The 27,120-nt window shown below is 43.8% G+C and overlaps 2 protein-coding genes across 11 annotated transcripts in view; one reads left to right on the top strand and one right to left on the bottom strand.

Annotated features, from left to right (window-relative positions):
- The window catches only part of RSPH9 (radial spoke head component 9), a gene marked incomplete at its 3' end in the record, with an annotated part of 90,395 nt that overhangs the window by 15,076 nt on the left and 48,199 nt on the right, over positions 1 to 27,120 (top strand). For 2 of the 6 annotated variants that reach the window (XM_080586198.1, XM_080586195.1), the window contains one exon: positions 4,531 to 4,780. The exons of 1 other annotated variant lie outside the window; for it this stretch is intronic. In XM_080586198.1, coding sequence (XP_080442324.1) covers positions 4,531 to 4,691 — 161 coding nt within the window. Of the gene's footprint in view, positions 1 to 953; positions 1,070 to 4,387; positions 4,781 to 19,137; positions 23,536 to 27,120 lie in introns of those variants that run through there. 3 more of the 6 variants (XM_080586197.1, XM_080586194.1, XM_080586196.1) reach the window with 3 other exon arrangements.
- On the bottom strand, positions 900 to 27,120 carry MRPS18A (mitochondrial ribosomal protein S18A). Of its 5 annotated transcripts, XM_080586199.1 has the most exons (7): positions 26,946 to 27,120; positions 26,714 to 26,745; positions 23,542 to 23,646; positions 16,536 to 16,659; positions 15,685 to 15,751; positions 14,501 to 14,770; positions 10,806 to 13,169 (listed from the first exon to the last, which is right to left on the bottom strand). In XM_080586199.1, the coding sequence occupies exons 1-7, from the start codon at positions 27,043 to 27,045 to the stop codon at positions 13,061 to 13,063; spliced, it is 807 nt and encodes a 268-aa protein (XP_080442325.1). In that variant the 5' UTR covers positions 27,046 to 27,120; the 3' UTR covers positions 10,806 to 13,060. The 5 variants fall into 5 exon arrangements, with proteins under 5 accessions (XP_080442329.1, XP_080442327.1, XP_080442326.1 ...); XM_080586203.1 differs by lacking the exons at positions 10,806 to 13,169; positions 14,501 to 14,770 and adding an exon at positions 900 to 2,687 and having other exon boundaries at positions 26,946 to 27,103; XM_080586201.1 differs by lacking the exons at positions 10,806 to 13,169; positions 14,501 to 14,770 and adding an exon at positions 5,975 to 6,736 and having other exon boundaries at positions 26,946 to 27,103.

Here is a 27,120-nt window from a genome sequence, read left to right as displayed (position 1 = left end):
GTAATGATGAGCCAGTGTTAGAAGGGATTTGAACCCTGCATCCTGCTTCAATATTTTTGTATTAATACAGACCCACACCTACCCATGCAGTGATTTTACTCTGAGAACCATTTATAATAAAGGGAAGTTTATTTATTAAAAAATATAAACGCAGCAACTAATTTTCATAATTCTCCTGATCCCTTTTTATATTGCTTTATTAAATGCATTTCTAAAGCTTTCTCTTGAAGGAGAAAGAAGAAACGTTCATTTTAAGCTATTATTTTATGCTGTTCATTTGCTACTGATTAAAATAGTTTGAGTGATTTATGACGTTATTTAGAGTTCCTGCAAGAAAGGTGGGGCTGAAAAAAACATCATGTTGTTTGAAGATTGTGAGATTTGAGCTGTGATGGAAGACGATGCAGTTGTCTTGGATCTTTCAAGGAGAACAACTCCATGTCTCTTAAATTCAAATACTAACTTTGTTTCCTTGAATGTAGCTAACATGGTAAGGTATGGAAAAAATCAGTACTGAGATACTGGACTCCAATTAACCTTTAACAAAAAAGACCAAAGTAAGCAGGCAAGTTCCAGAACTTGATTGTGATGTCTTCTTAGAAGGCAGACACCAGCATTGTGTATCAAATGCAGTTTCTGAATGGGTTTTGTGCATTGCAGGAGTGCAGTCTGGAAAAGTATACTGAATGAATTCAGCTATCAAAGATGATTAGAGAAATCTTCCCAGTGATTTGGTTAGTAAATGATGAAAGATGGCGCTGCTGCTGCCCTTTGGTTCTGCACAGTAAATAGTAGTTCTATGACTGGTCACTGTCATGGCTGAAAACAGGACCTGAGTGAAGATGGCATTAGAGTTTCAGGCAGTTACTTATAATTCGTCCTGTTCTCAAACCTACGTATGTTGTGATGGTCCAGCTGAGATTGCCCTTAAGTACCCTGCTTGTTTTGTTCAGGTCCTTGTTTCACAAGTACTCTTACGCAGCATCAGCAAAACTTTATTGTTCCCATTTGCATAGAAGTAGATGCAGAGTCAAGGATCAGAGAAGAGCTGGGAAGTATAATAACATAATATTCCTCAAAGGTCTTGCATTTATGAAATGACATGTTTGAGCCCGTAGCGAGTTTGCAGCTTGGACTGACGGTAGGAAAATGAAGCTGTTGCCCATCACAACCCTCAGAGATCTAGCATAAAAGTCTTCAGTTACATCTGTCCATTTCTGCCAGGTCTGAAAGTGTACGGGAAGCTCCTTTGATCAGTAGAGTTAACTGTTGATGCATACTCTACAGAGATTGATAAGCCTGTGTGACACTGGGTAAATGTTCTGAGGAGACCATGGATCCATGTACTGCATTGTCCCAGAACAAAGATATGTTGATTTAATCAAGCAGAACTTGATTTACTCTACCTTCTCTGTGAATTTGTCCAACAAAAAAGTCTTAATACAAACATAGGACCCGAGAGCATTAGCTTCCCTGTTTTCCCTCGCACCTTTCCCACTTAACGTGCTCCAGGCATTTGTTTTTTGACTACAGATAGTTTGGGGCAGAGAGTTCATCTGTGTACATGAACATGAATGTATGCATATTTATATACACACATACAAGCTATCACATATACACAAGGTGCTGGATGCTTCCAGTATGTTGGGAGGCATTAGCAAACTAGATAATCCCTAAGGGCTTTCACCACCCAGCAAGGCAAGACACAATCCTATCCTTGACAGACTTGCTTTTCAGAGGACTGGTCCAAAATCAGACAATGGGAGTTCTTCATTCCATTATTTTCTTGTCAGACAAACTCTTCCAAAAGTTTACAATCCTGCCTGCAAATCCATGTGTAAAGCTGCAGCAAAGCCCAACAGTCTGTAGATGAAAGGCTTGCAGATCATTTCTGCAGCTTGAAGCTGCAAAAACCCTGAACCAAAAGAAAAGTCAGTTCAGTGTTCAGTGTTGAAATGGAAGTTATTTGTCACGATTGCAGTCAGACGTATTTGCTTGCCACTTGTTGCCCAACACCTTCATGCATAGACTAGCTACTACCACTAGCAAATGCTGAAAACTTTAGAAGCAAAGTTCACAAAGCGATTTGAAAACTCGTGACTTTTGCCTCAGTCACTGGATGATTTGCCTTGTAGTGGAGTGTTCCTCAGCTAGGCTCCCATGCTATCCAAGTAGTTTTTCAAGAACATGTGGATTTTGTAGGAGATTCATTCAGTCAGAATTTGTAATCTCTGCCTGAACCATGATGTGTGTGTTTACCCCAGCTATGACAAAGATCCAGCCGTTTGTTTGCCTATGTGTGGCACTGGAGAGGCTGAGTGGGAGACTTGAGATTGCCTTGTATGGGAAACCGCTGCTTACGGAGACACTAGCTCATGTTTTAACTAGGACCTGCACAAGAGTCCCTGCACAATGCAAGGAAGGTGCAGTGATGGCATACCTGTACTGATCCTGCTCTGTATTAGTCAGTGTTTTGCTTTACTGTCATTTCCAGCTGTTTGTCTGTAGTGTAAACACAGAGCTGAGTGAGTCAGAAGCAAGCCCTTCATTGCAGAAATCTCCTCAGTCTTTGAAGACTGTGAATATCCTCTTTGTACTTCCATACTGCAGCCAGGGTCAGTTTGTCAGAAAGTTCAGCGGCTGTCCCAGAAGGCGAAGGGGTTCTTGTGGTTCATTTAGTTCCATGTCTGCATGTAATCAAAGAGGGTACTTTAAAAGGTAACAGAACAAAGATGGCACGGGAATTACGTTGTGCGTATTATAATATAACCCACCCGTGCAACTTGCTACTGAAAGACAGGAGAAACAATCACGACCAACAAAGTTTTGAAAAGAACAGAAATACAGAGAACAGACAGAAAACAGCTGAGTGGCAGCACTTGTGACACCTGGTTTTACAGGACCTTGAATCGTGTTATTCCCTTGTCATTCTGCAGCCACCATACATATGTTTCCTTTCAACATCACCTCCCTCCTCCCTCAAGAAATTAACTATTGTAGTTGGCCATCAGCTGGGTAAGAGACTACATGTACTGCGAGGGTACAAGAGCCATGCAAACACCAGTTGCCCAAGCTAGCTGTTGCCTTTTGGCTGCCAGGCAAGCCTAACAGCCTATGCTTTGTGCAGCTGCTGGCAGGCCAAACACTTAGCTTCAGGAGTTGCGGTCAACCCCTGGACCCCGTCCTGTGGAGATCTGTTGTAGGAACTTGGGGTGTTGAAGCCCTTCATCAGACGTGACTAAAATTGGCCAAGAACCAGAAGTTCCTGCGAGGGGGAGGACTGGCAGCTGACAGCAATCACAGAAGCCCTTCCTCAGGCTAACCACGACATGAGTAAGCATGAGTCACAGTACAAATTGATGAACCTAAAATTATCTACAAGGATGAATACAGGCTAACTGGCCCAACACATTATGGGCTTTCTGCTTACTCTGGAATTGGCAGTTTTTTGGCTTTGAGTACATGTAGGTTTACCACTTGACTCTAGGCCAGCAATAGCCAGATAGCTCCGACTGTGGGTGGTATTTTTTTTTCTTTTGATTTGGGTCTGCTGCTTTTGCTTTTAGATGGAGATTCAGCAAGAACCTTCTTCCCTACATTGCATCCTCTAGGCATTACTTATTTGGTGCTGAAGCTCTTATTTTCTTCTTCTTGGCAGCTCCTTGCCCCTAGCATTGAATCCAAGTTGATGCTCCAGCCCCCTCCCCTCCGGCATTGTTCCCAGGCTGTTGTGTCAAACTCAAAACAAATACTCAGTGGCTCAGAGCTCCTTGCATCCAGGAGAAATTGCATTTTCACACTGGCTCTGGACTTCCTCTGCAGAGCCAAAGCAAAATTAATGCTGAAACTAATCCCTTTGCCCCTACCACGCACATCCTCGTCAATGGTGGAGCCAAAAAAGACTGAAGAGAATTAACCTTTTCTGTAAGTTTCTCTGAGATGGGAAATATCCTGCTTTTAGCTTTCTTTTCTTCCTCTTTCCCAGTTGCTGCATTAGGGAAAACAGTCTCCCCTGAAGCAGGAAGAGTGCCACCTTCTCTCTATTAATGCTACAAGTGTTTTGAGGAGAAATTTCATACCTCTGCACACTTGTCCAGGATTGCCATATAGCTAGTAACTAGACCAAATAGGTAGCAGAGCTCGTTAGAGTAACTGCTGCCGATTTAGAAGCAGCCAAGAATAACTGCAGCTTCTCCTAGGGATAAAGTATTCAAGTCTGGAGCTCCAGGGGACCCTTCCTGTGATGCACGTCATTACTGTTATGGCTGTAGGAATGTGCTTGTGTGAAACTAGACGCAAACACCTGGAAATGAAGGCAGCCAATAATGCTGAACTGCCAGAAGAAGAAACAGCATTGAGGTTTCTGGTCTGACTTCCCTCTTTTCAGGTGTCAGGAACTCCAACGTACTGATGCATTCTTGTGCACTGTTAATTCGTGAGGCAGACCCCACCACGATCCTTCTCCCTTGCTGCAGGAACACCGCCCTTCTGATTTGCAGTAGTGACTCATCAGCACATATTCTCCTACAGGCTCCTGGACTGTCCAGTCAGAGAAAGGCGGCGCTGTGGTGGTGTTGAGGAGTCTGCTCTGGCCGGGACTGACGTTCTACCATGTCCCAATGACTAAGCAATATGGCTACGTCTACTTTGGCACTGGTGAGAAGAACTTAGATCTGCCTTTCATGCTGTGACACGCTTCTCTGGGATGAGGACTCAAGAATATTTAGATTTTACACTTCGGAGATTTTGTTTATTGCTTATTCTATAAATGTGTAAAACCTCTGTACTTTGAGCAGTATTCTTTTGTGCCTGGACTCTGGCCTCGATTCTTGTCCTAGGACTTGTGTGCAATCCTCCCTCAACTCCAGGCTGAATTCCCTGTAATGTGTCACTACATATTCTTCAGCCAGTAACAAAACACATTTTCTTCCATGAAGGGCAAAGCCTTAGGTTGGAAATCAAACCTACACGATCTTTTTGTGTACAGACACCACAACTCATCCGGAGGCAACACAAATGAATGCCTGCTGTCACCCATGAATGCCAAACAGAGTTTGTGCCTGCTTCTGGAGTCAAAGTAGACAGCTGGTGCATACTCTAAGGGATCCTTACTAAACCCTGAATTAGAGAAAGGCCTATTGAAGACAGGGCTGAGTGTTTTGTTTTTCAGGTGTTAGGCTTCACCAAAATTAGAGATGTCTTTCCAGCTCATGGCACAAAACCTTAGGAAAAAAATTAACTGTAGGCATCACCTAGTTGTTTGCAAAACTTTCTCATTTGGGTTCACCTCAAGGCAATGGCTTTATCCAGTGACTTTTCCATTTGTAGAACTCACTGAGCAGAGCTACCTGGGCTAGAAGACATTATTAACTTCTGTACGCAGCAGAAGAAAGAAAAATATTTTTGTTTCTGAAGGGCTGCGGGTTTCAAAGCTTCATAAAACAAGGATGGTCAGACAGAGATTTTATCTCAGGATAGAATGAAGTGTTCGTTCTGTCTCCCAAAGCCAAAAAATCTTGGCCAGCTTAGGAGGCTGAATCTAGGGCTTCCATTTAAACAAAGTGAGACTAAAAAGAACCATTTTAAACTAATTTCATTTCCTGGGTAATATGGGTTTATCCTCATCCTTTGTTCCTGTCAATGCTGACAAGCATTAACTGATGATTCTGATGAAAGCAGTACATTCAGTGTTGATTTGTAGCTCAGATAAGTATCAAGGAAATGGAGCCAATGATGACCCTGATAAATTTAATAAGCTTTTCATATGAGGTCCTTAACTAGCACTCTTAAGCAGAAGTTGTCAGTGGAAGACGCACACATGTATTGCACAGGGAGAGAAATGGTGCCGCCTTTTAGTTATAGGATGGAAAATTGTGCACATCTCTCAGCCCAAAACTTTCCCAGGAAGCAGCCCCATCACTGAAAAGGAAGACTTGTGGTAAATGTATTTGCAAGGAGGAAAAAAGAGGCCAAGTTGTCAAGAACATCAGCATTCTGTATTTGCTAGATCCAGGAGGGATGCACGGGCTAGGAATCCTGAAGACGTCACGTAAGACATACACATGCCTGCCTGACACTCCACAGGTGTTACTGCTGCAAATTATGAATAGTACAATTATAAAAATATTTCACTTCAGTAATCATTAATGTAATTTCCATTACTGCTGAGGAAACAGTGCTGCAGGAGGCTTTTTCTTCCATCAGTGTCACAGATATAGGAGCCCAAGTAAGGCAAATCTGAGTTGAAACACAATGGGGAATTACTATTCATTTCTGGAAAAAGAAGGAAACAACCTTTTCCAAATCCAGTAGTAGACTGTAACGAAACAGAAACCTTCGGATCCTTTCTGGCTTTGAGGAAAAGTCTTCGCCCCCTGCTTTCTCCAAATCATTCTGAACACTGAACTCTGCTTTGCTGAACCTTGTGTCTTCTCCTAGAGAAGCAGACTGAAGCTCATTCACTGGAGACAGTACAGAACACTAATGACAGTTTTTGAATTTGGAAATTAGAGATACTTATGAATTTGTAAAAAAAAAAAAAAAACAACAGTGTAAAACAGCTGTACTCATTGACTATGCCAGTTCTGGACCCTAGTGGTTGAAATTAAGAAACTTGTGTGTATATTTGACATTATCCTTCAGCAAGGGGTGTCCAACTGGCATGGGAACTTTGCACCACTTAGGGCCTCTCTTCCAGATGGGCTTTGCAGATCTGACGGACCAGCGGGTCAGATACCTGTCAAAACAACACAGATACATTTCAATTTGAGACTGATCACACTGATAAAAGGTTTTGGGTGAAGCAGAAGCACACACTCCTTCGTCTGCCTTTGCCTCCCCAAGTGCCTCTTCAAGAAAGCAATTACAAATGAGCACAGCACCCTCAATTCAGAATGGGCCACTGGAAAAGACCGTACGTTTTGGCACTGCTGTACCTCTGTACTGCACCCATTAGCACCTGCTTGACTTCCAGTCTCACAAAACAAATCAGGTGTAATCTCCAGGCTGCTGGTAAGTTGTCCACTAGTAGCTAAAACTGGAGTGCCTTCATTGCAATGAAGTCCAAGACTGAATCCATCGGTCCCCTAGGGGAGGTGTCGCTTCAACAGCTTGCCTCCATAAGGTATACTGATTACAAAGTAATTAGCCTAACAGTGTAAAATAGTCTCTAAAAAGGGACTTGTTTACTTTCAGTGGATAAATGGTTATTTCTTCTGCACAGGATGGGCTTCTGGCCTAGCCTTGCATTTTCATAGGCCCAAATTTACTTTAGTATTCTCTGTACAATACTATTCCAGCTTGCTGCTGCAGGAAGCCAGAACCTGAAATTAAGAGGTACTAGAATAGAATTATCACAACTACAAATCTCTGTGAAGAGCAATGTCTGGCAAATATCCTCTGCTTTTTACCATTTGAAGTTTTAGACTTGGCTTTGCAAACAGGCAGGGGATTTCAGATCCAGAATCAGTTACTGGAAATCTTACCCTGTGGCTGGGTGGCCTGCAGTTTTGTTAGGCTTTAAATCTTTTGCTACCAGTAGAGAGGGAACAGAGGTCCTTAGAGAAAGAGGAGTCTTTTCAGACAATAAAGATCCAAAGTAAAACCCCAGCGTAATCTGCACAAACAATGCTCCAACAAATTAGAATTTGGAACAGACTGATAAACTTTGTCCAGCGATGTTTGCATGCCTGTGTTGAGTAATCCCATGGTCTTAATGGAACCTCAATCAGTCATCCTCTCCCCAAACAGCTTTGTTACCTTCTATTTGTATCGTGCAATTTTGAGATATTAAGAACTTTGGACAGAGACCACGTAATGCATTTGAAGGCATTTGGCAGATTCCTGAGAACTACAAAGAAAGCTTGCTATGCCAGGCAGCTACAAACTATTTAACAGCAGCATGTTTTCCTAGGGCTTTCCTTCCTTAGCAATCCTGAATAACAAACATAGAAAAATGGATCATATTTGGAGGTCCCTGCCACTGAAATGGAGTCACTTCCAAAATGTTTTTATTTGCTTTGAGGAGTTTATGATAGTTAAAAGACCTAGAAGCAGCAGGAGGGATTCAGGAGATGGCATGGAACAAGACTCAGTCACTTTTTCTCACACGCATGCGTTAAATTAGTCCCTTTTGACCTTTAATGTTATGCTAGTGCATTAGTGGAATCCCTTACATAACACCACGAGGACAGGAAGTCAGAGAGACTCCTGTCTCTAATTTCAAATGCAAGGGGAGTTCAGAGAGACCAAACACAGGTCCCTACTTGGGAATCTGGCGGAGAACCAACGTAAGGCAGCTTTTTTTGGGAGAACTTGTAAGGGTATTTGACAGACACATAGGGCTAAGTCCTTCTCAAATTTCCCTTACTGTAGGGGGAGGTCTGTAGCACAAGTTTTGATATCGCAAGGCTGCAGTTACAGTGAAGGAGGAAAAAAATACAAAATAGTTTTAATCCATCAGTGTGCCAAGTGCAGTTCTGATCACGTGTCCGCACGCTTACGGGAAAGTGCTCCCGTGATAATAAATGATCTCACTGTGAGAAGTGAATGTGTGAATGTGAGATACGCATCAATGCTGTGTGCAGGTTTAGACAGACAGTGGCTTTTTAAGAAATCCCTCTGTTTCTGTGTGGGGGCTGGAAGTGCACACCCCAATTCTGCATAGGAAGGAGGATTTAGTAATGGCCTGATTTGAAAGCTTTTGTTATTTCTCTTTTGAGCAGGTCTAATCCAGCCCTCTGGTCCAGGCTTTTGGCTTCCTTTGGGGACTGCAGGCTGGGGCTTTTCATTGTTAGCTGAAACAGACATTTGGACGCTTTCCCTTCCTGGAGCACATTTGCTTTTAGCACTTTTAATACTTGCTTTGTCCCAAACTCAAACTTGTCCTATTTTGTTTGCTGCCTTTTTTTTTTTTTTTTTTACCTTGATTCAGCAGTGGCAAAAGCCTGATGCCTGGGAGCGCTTGGTCTACCAAGTTCCTTTTCCGTTTTGACTAACACCAGTTCCTACTGTTTCACAAAACAGATTTTCTTTTCCTGAGATCCACAAAACTCACATGAGGGCTTCAAAACCCACAACACAGGACTTTCCTGTGAATTCTGCTGTCCATGTCATCTGGTGTTTCTTGAAATCGTACCCCCTTTTTTAGTCAAGTCACCCAACTTTCCATTATATCCAGCCACTTGGTCTGTCCTGGGGAGCTTTTACAATAACCTACAGCTATACACTGGCAGATGGTCTGAATTTTCTCAACCAGCTGAGGGGTGTCAGGACAGAGCCTCCATGTGGTTGCCAAATGCAGCTGGTGTGCAGTCTCCTAACCTGTTACCTCAGTACACGGAGCTCTCACTCTGCTAAAGGGGGACAGAACTGCCAATCTCAGAGAGTGGCAACCCACCCCAGGGCTCTGCTTACCCCCTTGAGTATGATAGGATCCCAGGGAGCAACCAGAATTCCCAGACTCCAGCTGCACAAAGGACTAGTTTGGATAAAGTGTGATGAGAAGCCTGGTGGAATTTCCCTGATGGGAAACGGCAAGATATAAAAAGCATGGAAACAGCTGTAGGTATTGTCACTGCAGTCACCTAAAATCTCTGTGGCACATGGCAATCACTTTGCATGAATTTTATTCTGTGAGCAGGAAGGCCACAAAGCCTTCTCGCCCAGAGGCTGCTGCTTAACAGCTAGGAAGGGGCACAGGACTTCCACGTGCTAGGAGAAATTACCTACACATGGGGCAATTGCAGCCCTGCATGCAGCTCAAGCACGCCGGTGGAGTTCAAGGCTGAACTTCTGAACCCTCAGTGAGCTTTTTCAATCTGGCTCTTGTTTGGATTAAGAGCAGAAGGCAGAGGGCTACAGACTATGCAGGAAGCACTCGATCAAAGTGCTGGCAAAGACTGCCTCCTCCCTGCCACATCCCTTCCCTTGACACCTCTTGGTTTTGCTCACCTGCAGCAGCTCTGGCTCTTTGCTTTTGAATTCACGTGGTATGCACAGCACAGTTTCCATGCAGATGAGAGAAACCACATGCTGCTGGCGTGAAACACTGATAGCAGTGAAACCAGATTCTGCTCCAAGGGATGAAAGGTGTCCACAGAGCCTGAGAACTTCGTAATTCATGAGGAGTTCATATGGAACCTGCCTGTTCCCTAACGCATAGCAAATTCTTCAGTTCAGGTGATGGAGGAGAGGTTGACTTGGATGTTACCCGTGCCAATTTCTGTTCTTCCAGTAGGAAGCTGAAAATGGAGTGGCAGCTGAGCACTCAGGACCATGTACTCCGTATCTACAAAACCTGTTGCTGACAGAGCAAGGGTGACCCAGGAACCCGTGACATCCTTCAGTCCTTTTGGGAAGGTAACAACTACACAGTGTTGTCCTTTAACCAACAATTTGGACCTGCCAAAAGAAAATGAGTGCTATATTAAGGGAGCGTCTAGATGCTGGCCTGAACTCAGCGACTCTTCTGGATAGTTAGTCCACACTATCCACGTAGCAATCTCCATGCTGTAAACTGCTGAGCTGCTCAGGTTTCCACTCCTGAAAGCAAGAAGTCTGACCTGCAACAGTGCTTGACACCTCCCCAAATGGTTTTGGTGTGTTGGTGGCCTGCACACATGACTCTGGAATCTGGAAATGGCCTATTGCTCCACACAGCGCTGGTGAAATCCCTGAGAACTTACTCAGCCTCATGGGCTAGTGAAAATACTTCGTTGCTACAGCACTTAACTGGAACACGCCAGGCTAGAGCACAAATGGACTCAGAAATAAGAAAGTAACAACAGGAAGTTATGAAAGGGAGAACTTAGGCTGGGGTTGAAAGAACAATCCTTGGCTACAAAACAGATTTGCTTGTGGAGTCATCCCTTGGAAACAGTGAAAGCCGCGGACTGGGCCAAATATGAGAAAGTGAATTGTAGGGAGCAATTCTGCAGTGATAGGGTAAACTTCATTGGTTTTTTATGTCCAAGTGCTGCAGACAAACGTTATGAAAGAGAGGAGGAGGACTCAAGAATTTATGGATGATGTGGGTACTCTGATGGCCATACTTCTGCAGAAGAGCCCATAACAAGTAAAGCAGTTAAGCAATAACGTTCATGAGATATTGCTGTCAAAAACAAATCAGGCAGAAAGTGAAAAGACAAAGAACTGAAGTCCAAGAAATGAGGAATACCATGGTTAGTCTCACCTGGACGGTGTCCGAACTGCAAGGGGTAGAACAGAAAGCTGTGGAGTGCTCCCCAGATGAGTTCTGACCACAGGCTGTTCTCACTCATCTCCTACCACTCTAATGACCACAACTTGGCTCAAACTAGCATTTCACCTTCATGTTATACCTTCATTCAATCCTCTCCTCTATGTTATATCATATCCAGGATGGGTGCAAAACAAATTCTTACCATTGTGCAGAGAAATTGAAGGCACATAGGAAAGAAGTTTGTACAATGGAAACAGTAAAACCTCTGCAGAAAATAGAACAGGATATTTCTGGTTGTAAGCACCAGAAAAAATGCATTCAGGAGGAGCAGAGAAGGCAGAGGGGTTCTGGGTGATAAATCCAAACTTCACATCGTTATATCAACTGCAGAACAGCACCCCTGACCCTTGGTAAAACAAGGCAGTTTGCTGATAGTTCCATATGGTGGCGTGGTACTTTTTAATCTCAGCTAGGTGATAGCCAGTGCATGCCAGGCACTTTGTATTTGAAGCAGGCTCTCTTAGACAGGGTGAATGTGACGTGGGCCAAACGTTCTGGCCAAGATAGCCACAAGCACAGCCGAGGTACTCTCAAAGGTATACATTAATACAGCTCCTCAGCCCTTCTTTATGCACCTCCTTAGCACCTCTGCCCAGGAGCCACAGGGCTCCTCCTATGCAGCTGGTTTGAACATCATCTGAGGAGCAAAGAGCAGATTCCTCAAGAACAAACCTGCTGGATAATTTGTACTGCTGACTGCTGTGCTATGAAAATAGTCTCAAGCTGGCAAAGCACCTCACTTCAGGTCAGAGACAAAGCAGAAGTGTTTCATCTGTCTGGTTTGTTCCTCCTTCAGCAGCAGATCTCAGCAGTACCAACACAACTTGGAATAAACCTGGCCAAATGGAGCATCAACCATGACTTTGCAGGACTGGAAAGAAACAAAAGGAATTGCTTATCCATATGAAGTAATCTGCCAGACTCCATCCAGGTAGGGGTTGCTGCTCTGAGTCTGAAAAGCATCCAGAGTCTACATCCAGAAACTGGATGCTCAGGTCTGTAGTGTAGTAGAGGTGCTGGGCTGACTCCTGAGTCACGCTGCATTCCCCACATTAAATCTCCTTCAATCGCAGGTGGTGTGAGTGAGCGGAATCTGTCCTTAAGGTTACCTTAGGCTTTTGTCTTGATCCTGTCACTTCACTCATTTCAAAGAGCAATGGTGTCCTTCAGAAGGGCAAAGCTCTTACTGTCATGGTCAGAGACAGACTACATCCCTGTACAGTGCTCAGCTCTGCCTATTCTTTTCACCTTGCAGCAGACCTCCTGTTTTAGGAGCACAGCAGGAACTAAGTGTCTTCTGTATGCAGAGTTTTCTTCCATGTGCAATGCAAGTCCCCGATGGCAGGAGAATAACGGCAAATGAATGAGGGAGATAGACAGCAGGAACAGAGGATGTGATTGGGAATGGATGAAATTCTCAGTATACTGGATATCACTAGCCACCTGTGAGAAGTACCCATCTCAGTTTGCAGCCATGATACAAATTTGTCTCAAGTTCTGTTCTGTTTCCTCATGATTACTTTCCTTTGACCAAGGAGGGACAATCTACAGAGCCCAGCAAGTGACACACCTCTTTCATTTATGCAAGCATCAGTACCAGCAATCGGCAAGCTGCAAGGGCAGGTACGCTCCTAACATTTTGGCTAGTCAGGGTTTTTTTTGGAGGGGACAGGGAACAGAAGAGTATATTTCAACATTACACACACAGCAGACCCACTGGTGGTGTAAGGAAAAAGCCATGAAGGCAGGCAGATATGGAGAGCACACAGGCTGGTTAACCCTGATGTTAAGGGATGTACATTAGCTGTGTTCCTGTGTTGGAAGAGCTTTAAGAAGTAGCCCAAAGTGTGATCTTATGCAACTGCATATCATGGGACACCTCAGTTTCTCCTCACTGGTGTTCCCAGGCCTACAGCAGCAGTGAGGAAAAAAAATAAAGGCACTGTTACCTCTCTAAACAGAGGTAAGGAAGGCCACAACAGTCAGTACAGCGATCTCAAGCAAAGCTGAAATTTAAGGATTTAGAAGAGACATCATCTAGTTGTGCAGTATAGTGCCTGCTATGATAGGCTCCCTGCAGACCCTGTTGATCTCTTCATGGACTGATACTTAAAACTCCAGCAGGTCCAAATGCAGTGAAGAAAGGCTCAGTTAGGTTGGCAGATATTACACCAGACAGGATTAGAGGATGTCCTGGTCAAGTCCTCATGGCGTTGAGCAAGGCAGCTTGTTCCACTTGGAAGTCCCAGCTCGATTCTACCTCTGCCTTCCCCTGCCTTGTGGCAGCACAACAGGTTGAGCACTTCCCCAGTTACCATGGACTTACAGAAGGCTTTAGAAACAATTACAGAGGTAAAGAGAACGTAAGCCTGGACAACTCATTTATATGGGAAACTTGTGATAGGAATTCTGGCTTCATTCCCCAAATAACTACTAGTTAGGTGTCTTCAAACATGTTTAGTCCTCGCAGGGCCACCCGGCCCCATCAGGTTGGGGGATGGAAGCAATTAATGGCTCCCACTGTTAAGTGGTGCCAGCTACAGTTAGTTCCACAGAGCAACATAGAAAGCACAGGTAGCAGGGCAGGAAGAGTCAAAACTCTCACAGAACCACAGTGGATAAGATTCTGCAAGGAGACAGAAAGCTTTCCCCTTCCAGCACGCTGAGACGTCAGTGCTCTGGACATTTCAATGCTGTTCCATCTCCTCAACAGCTCTGTTCTCTTTTCCTCAACTGTCTCCACCCCACTTGTTACGTCTCCTTGGTGGGAGGAGGAAAACATCAGTGGTGTAGAGAGGGACTAGCAATGTAACAGGGAGGGCTTGAATCCTAATCACTAATTAAGATCTCTTAATTTTAGAGATTAAACATAGAACATATCTGGAGGTATCCTTTGTTCTCACTAAAAGCTTATGGAACAATTTATCAGAGTCAAGGCATTGGGTCTGGAGTCCTGGTGTGATTCCAGCATGACAGAGGATTTACCATTTCCCATCTCAACCTGCTGTGCAGGGTTGCTATGTGAATGCTAGCTAGATAACGTGCTCCACCCCACAGCTGCTAGATAGACGCAGCAACTAAAGAATCTCAAAGACTTCAGATACAGGAATAACAAAGCTTTCAGAATTGAAGTATTTGATGGCTACAGGGCTGCACCAAACGTACTCCTCTAATTTAGTTCTCGCTGTTACCCATTGCACAGCGGGCCAGCATCTCTCAGGGACTTTTCCAAGGGCCTACCTCAAGTCTCCACTGCAGAACGTCAGATCCGAAATGCAGGAGTCTCCAGCTGCCCCAAGCCCTGCAGCCCAAGCTCTCCCAGCAACAGCCCCATGGCCTCTGGTAACCCCATGGCTTGCTAATGCAAAGTTCATAAACCGCTCTGACATCCCCATGGAAACAGAGTGTGAGGCCATAAACAGGGGATTAGCACCTCCTAACGCTGAGCAAAGCGCAGAAGGCGACAGCAGCCTTTCAGTTTGTCCACCAAAGGGCAGAGGCCATTCAGTCCTGGGAGGGGGAAGAGAGCGTGTTACACAGGAAGGGCAGGCTGAGGGCGAATCATTGCCTGCAGTCAGAAAGGGCAAATGGGGATGGGGGAGAGTAGAACAGTTTTGCGACAGGCCCTTGCTAGCTGCTCAGCCCTCATCTCACTGCTGGTACCCATCCTGAGCACACCTTTCTGTCCTAATTGCAGCTGGGGGCCAGACACTGAAAGGCTGAGAGAGAAGGGGCTGTTTGTTTTGGAGATGAGGGGGCTCAGCGCGGGTCTTATCAATGCTTATAAATACTTGAAGGGAAGGTGGAAAGAAGACAAAGCCAGACTCTTCTCAGTGGTACCCAGTGACAGGACAAGAGGCAACAGGCACAAGTTGGAACATAAATTTTGTTTGAATGCAAGAAAGCACCTTCTTCGTGTTAGAGTGGTTGAACTCTGGAACAAGCTGCCCAGAGAAACTGTAAAAGGTTCATCCTTGGGGATATTCAAAATCTGACTGGACATGGTCCTAGGTAACCTGCTCTCGGTGACCCCGCTTTAGCAGGAGGTGTGGACTAGACGGTCTCCAGAGGACCTTCCAACCTCAACTACTCTGTGATACTGTGACTCCAGTTCTGTGGCATCCTTCCATGACTGCCCTACTGAATGTTACTGAACAGGAGGCCAGTGCAGCTGGGAAAGGGCGAGCAGACTAACACACATGGCAGTTTTCATCCTGTGGGGATAGATGGTCTGAATGAGATGCAGTTTGCCCTTAAAGACTAACAAGAGTTGTGACAGATACTGTTTCCCTGAAATGCTGTAAGTACTTTTTATGAAACCTGTTGCCTGAGGCATGTTCTACCCAGTTATAAGAAACTGCTTTTCCTCTTCCAATCTATTGCTTAAATAAATAAAAAAAAGACAGAAAGATAAGACTATTCACCTGTTGAGCTTGGGTTTCTTGGGAGTATGCCCTTCAGGAAGTCGAGGCCTGTGGTTTGGCAACAAACCTGAGATAGAAAAAGAAAGGTGTGAGAATATTTTGCAGTCCCTCCTTGCCTCTGTATCATCCAGAAGTTACATTACACCTCATAAGCCAGGCAACCCAGATCCCTACTGCTAAGACACAACTAAAGCACAAAGGGTATTTGTTCTTCCTTTAGCCATTGCTGAACCTGCACCCTAGCCAGAGAGAAATGAGGAGGTTCTGCTGGATACACTCTTTGAGAGGAAACACACACATAAGACCCAGCCACTTGGGCTCACCAGAGGCTTTTGGAGAGGACATAGGACAGGGGTGCCCAATCAGATTCCATCTCCAGGGTGAAAAATCTATTAAAATTCTCAGTCCATTTAACTTGGATACATCTCATGTACCAGACAAAGACCAGCACAATACACAGACTGTGTCGACCTGGGACCCACTTCCAGGTCAAAACAGAGATCTTCACAATGCAGATGGTCGACAGGTGCATTAATGGGGTCAGGGTCAAGCTTACACTAAAACAAGTCACTTCAGAAGCGGGTATTTAATCATTAGTAGCACAGTTACAGTCTGTGCCGCTTCCCACCTCCTTCTACAATGGCAGACTCATCTACAGCGATAAATGTTGACTGCTAAGGCAGGAGCAAGATGCACAGAAAGCAGAACACGTGGTTTCTGGTCCATCATCCTGTCCCAGTACTTGGTGCACAACGGCTTTGCTGGGTGACTGGACAATGAAACCTTACAGAGTTATACCAATAGCGTGGGACACCCCTCTCATGGGGTTGTCTGAGGAGGCGGCCAGGTACCTGCACGGTGAGCCATCTGCACGCAGACCGCAATCTTCTTGTGCTCCTCCAAACAGAGGCCTGTGGTCCGTCGTGGCAGCATCCCTCCGTCAGAACGGATAAACTGGCTCAACAGCAGGACATCCTGAGGGAGCAAAAGAGGGCAGGACCATCAGTGCTGCAGCTACTTTAACTGCTGTCATTCTGAGGTGTTGTGCTGGTCCTCACGCTGCGCACAGAACTCGGTACAAAGCAGAACAAGGATCACTTCCTACACGTTTGGCTGCAGCTTGACAGCAAGTGACTTTTGCTTGCCATCACTGCCTGCCAGCTTAGCTCAGTTAGGTCACTTAGATGGCCTGACTTTTCCCCTGACTTCACTAGTGTAAACACATGATGTCAGCTCCAATCCTTGCTCCTTCGCTGTCCCTTGCTCCAAGATTCTAGCTAAGACAATGTGTCCTAGGTACTGAGGCACAGTTACACAAGACCTACAGATGGACAGTGTTTACACAACTTGAGATTCCATCACAGCTGCTATCCTAAAGGTCAGATATGTTAGATCACCCCTGGCCCTTTCATTGTTCCCTCAGAGCAGGGCTGTTCTCTGCTACCTATTCCTCCAACTTTCATCTGGTTTCCCATGGTGGAACTTCCCTCTTGTCTCTCTGGAACGGCGGAGAGCAGGGCAGCATTCCAAGACCTTGCACGAAGCAGCTTGTTGTGAGAAAAGAGCGTGCGCCGATAGGGAAGACCTAACAGAATAAATCACTGCTTTCAGCCTTTCGACTGTGCGTGCGTTAGGCAGGGCTGTTAAAGCCATGCTGGATGGAAGGAGCGCTCAGAGCACGCTGAGGGTTCGGCTGGGATTCAAGGATCATTTAGATTACACTGCTGTTGACCTTTCCAATTAAGTGCTCTAGAAATATAAAGCGCTTTTAATAAAAACAAAATTAAAGGGAACTGTAGAATCAGATAGTATCATAAGTCTACCATGACAAATTATTAAACACAGCACAAGTGTCCCATTAACTGCACATAGTAAAACAGCCCTGTACTCAGATACAGCTCTCCATTTCCACACACACCCACTGCCAGAGCACCCTCAAGCCAACATAGGCACGTCTTGACACACTGACGTCTGTGTAAGTTGGCCCAAAGGGCTTTTGGGGCCTCTGTGCTGGTTTCCCCCCCCGTCTGTTGACAGACTTGTTGCTGGTTGAGAGTTTACTTCTCCACTGCTGTTGTAAACATTTTCATAGTTGAGGTAGCTGGAGCGTGCAGAGGCTGCTCTCAGGCTGGAAGGGACGTGCCAGCAGGCACCCCGACAGAAAGGGAATTCAAATCAGGTATGTCAGCACTTTATTCCCCCGTCTAGGGCAACAGGCAAGAACAAAGAGCACTTGTTGCTTTTCGTGATGGGTGACCCCTGATTGCCTGTTGATCACAGACCTCCTCCTACCCCATATCTATTCCATTTTCCATAAAGAATTCCACAAAGAGCTCCCTGAAGCACTCCTAGCTTCATTTACTGCCCTTGCAAAGACAAACAATCAAGTGGACTGACATTCAGAATACATAGCTATCTAGGATTTATAAATCCATCCCCACTGCAGGAGACCAGCTCAGCTCTGAAGTGGGCTGTTGGAATTCAGCATGGCTTTCTGGTAATGACCAGCTCTGACAGATGCTGCCATACAAGTGCTGCGGTCAAAATATGGAGTTTTTTTTCCTCTCCAATCCCACCCTCACTACTGTGATCATGAAAAACAAAGTTTCCCTCTTCCCTTATCTGGCTTCCTTTCTACCAGTTAATGCATTCAGGCTTATTTTCAGATTTGTCTCTTTGAAATAACAGCAGGTTAGGTAACTCCATGCTAATGAAGAATGACTTACAACCACCATACAGTGATGTTGTATCCAAAGAACAAGAATAGCGCAGTTGAGCAACTAGCAGGAAGCTCCCAAGAGGCCATCTGTGGGTAAAAAGGAAGTGAAGTGTCCTCAGCCCAGCTAGCATATGACCTTGCCAATGAGAACAGTAACCAAGGGACCATTTGGTGCCAGCTGCGTTGGTGGAAACTGGACAGAGGCCAGCCAAACAGTCCAAGGGCACTGACTTTTGGCCACTCCTGAAATGCACTGGATTGGATCCAGGAAGCCTAAGCAAGCCTCCATCCCGTTTTTTCCATCTTCTGTAGCCATCCAGTTCTCCAGATCACCTACACCTCCACTTGCTGTTTAGCACAAACATATCACTTCCCTAAATGAGAAAGGGCCGTTCAGCTCCAAGTGCCTCGAAAGAGAAAAGCTTCCTACACTCTTCTACTAGCCTGCTGTACTACTCTGTGGGGAAGAAGGAGAAGGGAGCTGATGGCAAGTTTGAGGCTGTTCCAGTCGTTGCAGCCGTGAAAGCCTGAGTAGCCCATAGGCTCTCCTGAAGGGTGTGTGGTCCAAGCGCTTTCTCATATTACCACCACGCCTCACGGAGTCACAGGGCTGTTATCAAGTGTTTCCATGCAAAGGTGGGAGGTGGGAAGCAAAAGGAGACAGTCTTTTTCTCCCTCTGGAAAAAAAAAAACAGGGAAAAAATCCATTCTCTGTTATTATCTTTGACCAACAGCGTGTCTCCAGCTGACCAACTTCCTTGTGTGACAGTTGTATCTCAAGTGAAATCATCTATGTCCCTGCCGCTGCCGTTCCAAACTACGCTCACACCATTTGGCTCAAAATGCTGCACACTCAACAGAAGATTTGTCCATTTCAGAAGATCCCCGCAGTTAGCAGGCCAGGTGCCTCTCCCAGCGTACTTGTGCAGATGCATCCTACAACAGGGAGAAAGCAGACAGGTACAGCCAACTTTATGGGGCAGCTGCGGAGGGAAGTGAACAAGCATGTAGAAAAATCAAAGAAAAAAAATACGTCTGGCAAGTTCTCATGGTGCCGTCATGTTCCATGAAATTCACATTCTGTGCTAGTGGACAGCCAAGCCTGTAACTACAGATTTGCTTTAATCACTGGACAGCTCCCATGAGGCTGGACCCAGATTCCCACCCCTGTAATCTGCAGCATTTGATGAAAACAACTTGGATTGAATTAATCTAGGGCTAACAGGCAAAGATTGCAGTTTGGTTTCCCCTAATTGCAGCCAAAGCAAGACGACATATTTACTACCTACTCAGACTAATGATGTTTGAAGTGGATAAGGGGGAGAAGGAAAAACAAGTTTAGCCTTCACCTTTAAAAGGTCTGGATAAACTTGCTGAACAAAACACTATGTATAACACATTCTTGTGAGTGGATGGCAGCTGAAACACAGAGGCATCTCTGCATTTCAGTATCCGCAGACAATTTGGAAAGCAAAATCCTTGACTGGTTACATGCAATTCATTAAAACCTTCATTTATCACAACACGAGTTCTGTCTGTGTAGCCAAATTACTACAGGGCTGTAGACAAGCCTGCCTGTCATTATTTCCAGTTACACAGGAACGTATTTCCTCCTTTAACCCTTACTCCTGGGAGCTGTACGCCATTCTCTAGGCATTTTGTAAGAGGATTGCAGGTTCCAACCCAGTTGCCTCCTGACAATGATGAAAATCAATTTTTTTTAAAATCTCTGATGGCTATGAAAAATCAAGTGAGGTCTGGGATTCAGTGAACAGACATACCCAGACGACAAACAGCGGGCATTTGTACCTCAGGCTCCTTTATCCTGAGCCTCAGTGGAGACTAAGGACTGAACTGGCAATGACGGCTGCAGCCCTCCACACCGCAACTGAGGCAGGTTGGAATCATGACCCGTGAGCGCTCACAATGCCTGTTTGGTTGATTAATAACTTCGGAGACATTGGTCCCCCAGTTCTCTGACAGCTAAAGTAACTCATTATGCTACTACTTTAGACTGTGCTAGTTGCCCATGACAAAAGAAAAGTCCTATGAGGTCATATTACTCAGCTCCCTCAGGGGCTAATTCAACACTTCCCTTTTCATAGTGCCTTATTCAGTCCAATTACAAGCATCCCAAGCAAAAAAGCTCACACTTTCCCTTCTGTGCAACCGACTGATCTCAGCTTATCAATCTCAAAGAAACCGCTGTGATCCACCTATTCTGATCTCTTACTAAGCACGGGTTATAGGTTATGCTGTATGAACTAGCCTGTATCTTTAAAATAGCTGGTCTTGATTTACAGTCTTTTAGGACAATTCAGCCACCAATGAGTAAATTGTCTAATTAAACAGTTTAATAAACCGTTTAATTATCCACACAGTTAAATGCCTGCATTTTATTATTTGAGCATTTCAAGATCCCGCTAGTCATCACTGCTGCAGCAAAGAAAAACAGCTGAGAGCTTTTGTGCAGAAGAGAGGGATTTTATTCCCCTTAACATTTAAAAGCCTATAAATCCACAACTGGCATTAAAATGTATAATGGACTTATTCAAGCAGAAGAGGTGATCTGCTCCAGAGCTGAAATTTCTCCTAGCTCTCATCAACCCCATGGAGGAATAGTTCTAAATGCTGAGGCAGGAACCTCCTACAACTCTGATATGCTGGTTCACACTGCTCTCTTTAGCTTTCTGTCCAGACTCTCCTCTGCTCTGCAGCACGCATACTGGATGCATACTCCCAGATACACTTGCATTCAAAAACTACGCAACAGCCAGGGTGGACATGTGCCAAGGCTTCCTAAATCGTTAGGAACAATCTCAGCAATGATTCTCAAGACTCTGGCTGCAGGATCTCTCCTCGCATTTGGTTTTCTCCTGCCTCCATACTGACCACTAGAAATCAGAATCTAAGAATCAAACAGCTTCAACATGGAAGAAAATGTGTAATCTTAGTTCACAGTACAAACATATTTAACACTCAAACTTCACATTGTCCTACTTCTAATCCTGGAACTCTGGCCCTACAGCACCACATTATCTAAAAGCACTTCGTTTCTCATTGGCCCAGTTATCTCTTTGTGCAACCGAGTCCTCTACCACAGACAGCAGCAGAAAATAAATCTTATTAATTTTCAAGATGACTCATCTCATCCCTGAGTATCAGTTTATAGTTTCTATGAAGTTCCTAGTGGGTGACTCATGGAATGCTTTCTGAAAATCTGTAGAGCGAGGCAGTTTAATGACGCTGTTGACTCCATGCATTTAGAAGTTATGTGACTCTAAATTAACCTTAGAAAACTATTTTCCAGTGTAATTGGTTTACTTTGAATACAGTGGAGTTCAGCAACTATGAAGAAGTGAGTCTTGCAAGAAATCCCTGCATTCAAACATGAACGAGTCTGATCTGCTTTTGTAGTACTTTCCATACCTTAATGATATTTGCCATTTCTCCTTACTTATTCTCAGCTGCTAATTCAGAATATTTTAGCTTGCCCGGATTGTTGTGAAACCATACCAGAGAACACAAAACACTTTGCCCTGACATTTATTTCACTGTTTAATACTGCATCTGGCCCGATTTGGAATCATTAACAACACTCAGATCCTAGACAACATCATTCCTGAAACACGACTGACAGATGCTAATCTGCCATTTCATTTATATCTCACATGTTTCACCTGCCTGAAGTAATTGTATTTTATCTGGCACTGTTTCTGTACTCATGTTCTTCAAAACTCATGAGTCATAACTGGTCCTGTCCTAATCACTTACTAGGTTTTACTCTTAATTGATACCATTCTACTTGGTATTTGCAGCATTTCATTTACCAAGTAGTAACCATCAGCATCATTCTCTTTCCTCTCTGTTGTCTAGTATTTTAGATGTTATTTTCAAAGCATTTGGTGATTCCTTAAGATTTTTTCCACACTTAAAAAAAAAAACCCTGCAAAAGTCAAGTTATTTGTTAGTTAATTCCGCTAAGATCTTGGCACTACACGCAATCCAGGCCTGCTGGTCTGTACCTAATTCAGTGCTTAAGTCTGTACCTGTTTTCTCCCATTGCTTTACAGCAGTCATTTGCAAGACTGCAACTAGTACCTAGATATTCAAACAATTTTTCATTTGTGTGCATGTGCTCACACATTAGGACTGCACGCTTGGCCATCCTGCAACCAACATCAATTTCAGTTCCTCTGACTTCGTTCTTAAAGTTCCCCGTGTCTTTCTTACAAGCATTTATTTTCCTCCAAATTTATTTTTATCTCTGTCACCCTAATCCTAACAGCATTAACTTATTCTGACTTCTCTGTTGCCTTACCTTAGTAACAGCATGTTGCTGTCTGGTTTTCCTCTTTTCTAATTCCAGCATTGGGATTTTAGCTTGCACAGGGGCACTTCGGTCTTTTATAAACTGTTTGAGTGACCTTTTCTTGTGAAGCTACATTCTGTAACCTCTACCTCATACTCTTTATTCTAAGATGTTTTTGACTGTTGTGCTTTTATTTTAAAGCATTACATAATTTCCCTGCCATCTTCCACATTTAGTGTCAATCATACTCTCGTTAGTTAATAAACACCTCATTAGCATTTCCTGCAAAAGGCTTCAATCAACTATTTTTTCCTGTTGCTAAGGGGAAAGGAAGAGAGCATGTATGCTCTCTGTCATATCCATCAAGAGCTTCAAAAGGTATGCAAAACAGTTACTACTTCAGTGAACAATGACCTGCAAAAAACCAGCAGCTCTTAAAGATGCAAGTCTAGTCAAGACTTTTGGCTTCTCTGGAGTTACAGCAGGCCTGAATCTGTTGATTAAATATTGCATTTCAGTTCCGTTCTCTTAGAAGCACAATGTTGAAGGGCAGCTAGGCACATTAGAGAGATATGGCCTTCTCAGATCGGATGGCCAGCAATAACGTGCATGTGCATAATTCCAAACCTCATATTTGATATGAACAAATCCTTCTTTTCCCAAGAAATACTATCAACCAAGGCAAAAAATCACATAGAAGCAGAGATGGAGTTACCTATCTTTACTATACCTGGCAAAAGAAGAAAGGATCAGGTTGTGCAGTAGGCTAGACACGAGAGCAGTATTTATCTATGAGGACGGTGCAATGCTCCTTCATTAAACTTACCACGTAATCATACTTATGCTTTAGGTTCCAGCGACAGATGGGACACTGGCCAGAGGGGTTAGGAGGAGTTGGTGCTGCAGCATCCTCTATAATTTTCCCTTCAATCTAGGAAAAAATTCAGAGGATAAAATGGTCAAGCAAAAATTTCATAATCTATACCTCTACCTTCACCTGTGATTTGAGAAAAATCTATCACTAAGACCACAACATGTTGACAATTACTGCACATATATAAGGGGGACCGGACCAGCATTATACAACTCACTCTTTTATAGATCAATAAATCAAGCACTTCAGATATACACAGATTATGGGGAAAATAAGTAATCCAAGGAGCAAAGAAAACCATTTGATAAATTCTTGTAAATATTTTATTTAAATCTAAACTAGTTCTTAGTTAATGTGAAATTCTCATATTTGCCTGAATTCCATTCATTGCAATATTCCTTTGAACTACTGTGCCTTGAAATTGCAGTGATCCTTTAGCCAAAAAGCCTTAAAACACATTTCTGCTGGGAATATGAGAGTGTCACAGAATAGCAGATGCATGCTGTGGGCCAAAGTATGCAGAGGTTTACTAGACTATAAGCCAACACCAAGGAAAATTCGGAGCATAAGTCAGACCTAAGAAAGGACTGTTAGAAGATGTCTGCTGTGTGTGTGTACATATATATATATATTTAAAATACACCAATATTTTTTTTCTAGTTTAATTCCCTGAACAATCCCTTTGGGAGATCATTTTACAATCTTTTCTCTATCACTACAAAGTGGTGACATCTAACACTTGACTTTTCTCAAAAGTAACATGCAAAGAAGTCTAGAAGGCGTGTGTGGGAGGAACCTGAGAAATTTGTTTTCGAAGCGTGGGTATTTTAGGAATATGAAGTCTATATAAGTGTGCGCTTGTCTTTTTTGAGGACTTATGAATAGAAGCAAGAACTCTCTCAACTTGCAGCTGAATGGAGATGTAAAGACAATAAAACTAAGTCAGTTTTTCTTCAAAAACATTTTGGAAGTTTTGTCTGGTCAAATTAAGATTAAAACCATTTGGAACACCAACCGTTAGGCTCAAATAGTTCAAACACCAGAGAGTTTATGAAGAAATCCTGGGTATCTAATTAAATTCTCCAACACTGTGAAGGAATGCAATGTTATTTTTAATAAAAAGCTGAAAACCTGGGAAGAAAACAGCATGACGTTTTCTCTAAGTTTGTATGGGACACTGACATCCAACTGAAATGTCAGAAACAGCTCATACCATGTGTCTTTCTTGCCTAGTGATGGCAAACATAAGTGAGCTGTACTTGAACCTCTGTACCTCAAAGAGAGGGAATGCTGTCAATTTTTAAGATCCCTTCCTCCACAAGTAGGACAGCCAGTTTTACAAAAAAAAAAGTTATTATGAATATAAAATACAGGCCAGTATCTACTCTTCCACTCATTGGTAAAATTATTTTTAGGGAAGCCAGTCTATCTGGTTTCCTCAGAGTCCTGATTCCTGCCAGTCTTTGACTCCAATTTCATTTTCAAAACGAGTGAAGAACCAGAATACTGTATCAGTATCAATTTTTCTTGAAATAAATTTTGGCGTACAGGTTTTGGTAATTACTCCCCAACTACTAAGGATTCTCACATTGTTAAACCACCCAGTTATTTTTCTGTTAGAGAACTAAGAGTTAATATAGATGCTTGATGTTCTCAATATGCTGATGAAACCCAGTTTTTTTTTTTTAAGATCCATCCATCTGATTCATGTCGAACACTTTCTTCAATATTGATAAAAGAGAAGAATACATAAAAAGATGAGCACAGAGAGATGGATTCAGAAAAGTCTGACATTGATTTGGTAGGATAAATGAAATGACCAGGGGATATACTGAGAAATGTAACAAATGGTATAGGTTGACCAACTAAAGGGCTGAATATCATTTATGAGTATGGATGGATCCTAGGTTGATGCTAGAATATTATACGATTTAAATATCCAAGTATTCCTTATATTTCTACATTGGATAGGAACTTGAGAATTATGCTACCAGAGAAACCATCTAGAAAAATAATGTAAAATTATACATCTAAAATATAAGTAACCTGCTCCATTCAAGTTTCAAACCCAAATATGACAAGAAGGAAACTCACTTTCAAAGGCATAAAAAATCTCTTCCCTCCCTAGTATTTATTTTAAAATAGGTTAGGGCTTAGTGCTTTGTTTTCTAGTTATTCCCAAATGATTCCTGCTCTACTCTTCCAATGGTATTTAAACACTTCAAACTATCCGTACTGCCTGCCTGCCTCTAGATAGATAGCTACTAGCACACATACTGTGAGCAGAACAATAACATTTTTCCACCCCCTCCAGTAATTTCTGTGCCTCTTCTTCAAAAGAATACTTCTCTTGATGACACGCAACAGATCAGATGGTGTTAATCAAGCAAATTCCAATTCTATTGCTTTGGTCTTTTCCTTTCTGTTTTACAGCGTAGCTGAGAAAAATGCTGTTCTTCATCCGAAAACTCAAAACCGAGGTTTTCTTTTCAGAACCAGTATTCTTTTAGTATTTTGACAATACCTCCACCATTTTTTTTATTATTGAATATGTTATGAAATGCAACCTTTGCATCACCAACAGTCACTAAGGCACACGCTTTGATTATCAAACACGAAGCACGTCAAAGCCAAGCAACATGCATGGCACATAACAACCCTGTGCTTGCACATCGGGTAAACTTCCTTTGTGTCTACTCACACTAATCATGGGGCTGAGATGATGTCAAGTGTCACTTAAAAAAAAAAAATGAAGCAGAAAAATTGTCTTTTGCATCTCACCTACTCAACACCTGTACTCTGGGCTTCCAATTTTACCAGGGATGTGATGACACCACAGATTTGTTGTTCATGGGTGACACTGACTGGAGCACTTCATCCCCTCACCGGCACCAGGGCAATGAGACCATGACCTTCTCTGGCCAAACCATCCACCTGACATACCCACGCTTGTAACACACTCCTACCTCTGTTTTGCCTTCATACCCTGTGATGCCTTTTGGGCAGAAAACCAACCCTTTCACCGTCCCTTTTGGGAGCCACCAGGAGACTTTATTTCCCTCTGAAAAGGGGAGACACAACAGCACGGACTGCTACTGAGCAAAACATGGGGACAGAGACTTACTGTGGTCGTATTGCCTTCAGTCACCTCCACGACTGCACAGAAAAAAACATGAAAAAAAATCAGGAAAACAAAATAATAGAGCGAGACTAATTCAGTAAAAAATAACTTTTTCTGGGGGAGAGGAAGGGTGGTGAAACAGAGCGAACGCTACCATTTCCCCCAGCCGCAGTAAGGCAACAGGGCGACGGACAGCCCGGGAGCCTCTCCGCGGTCCCCCCGGTGCCAGACTCACCCTCCCGGAGGGCTCGGGCCGGCGGCGAGGCCCAGCCGCGTCCCCAGAGCCCGGCAAACAGCCGCCTCAGCCCCCCGCGCAGCAGGCTGGGGGCCGCCATCTTGTCGTCGCCCTGGGTGCCGTCACTCCCGCTTCCGCCGGGGGGAAGGCGGGCTCCGCGGCGCCATTTTGAGGC

The sequence above is a fragment of the Anser brachyrhynchus genome, assembly GCF_964034855.1.
Source record: "Anser brachyrhynchus genome assembly, chromosome: 3".
Classification (NCBI taxonomy): domain Eukaryota; kingdom Metazoa; phylum Chordata; class Aves; order Anseriformes; family Anatidae; genus Anser; species Anser brachyrhynchus.
This window is presented reverse-complemented; position numbering and strand designations above follow the sequence as displayed.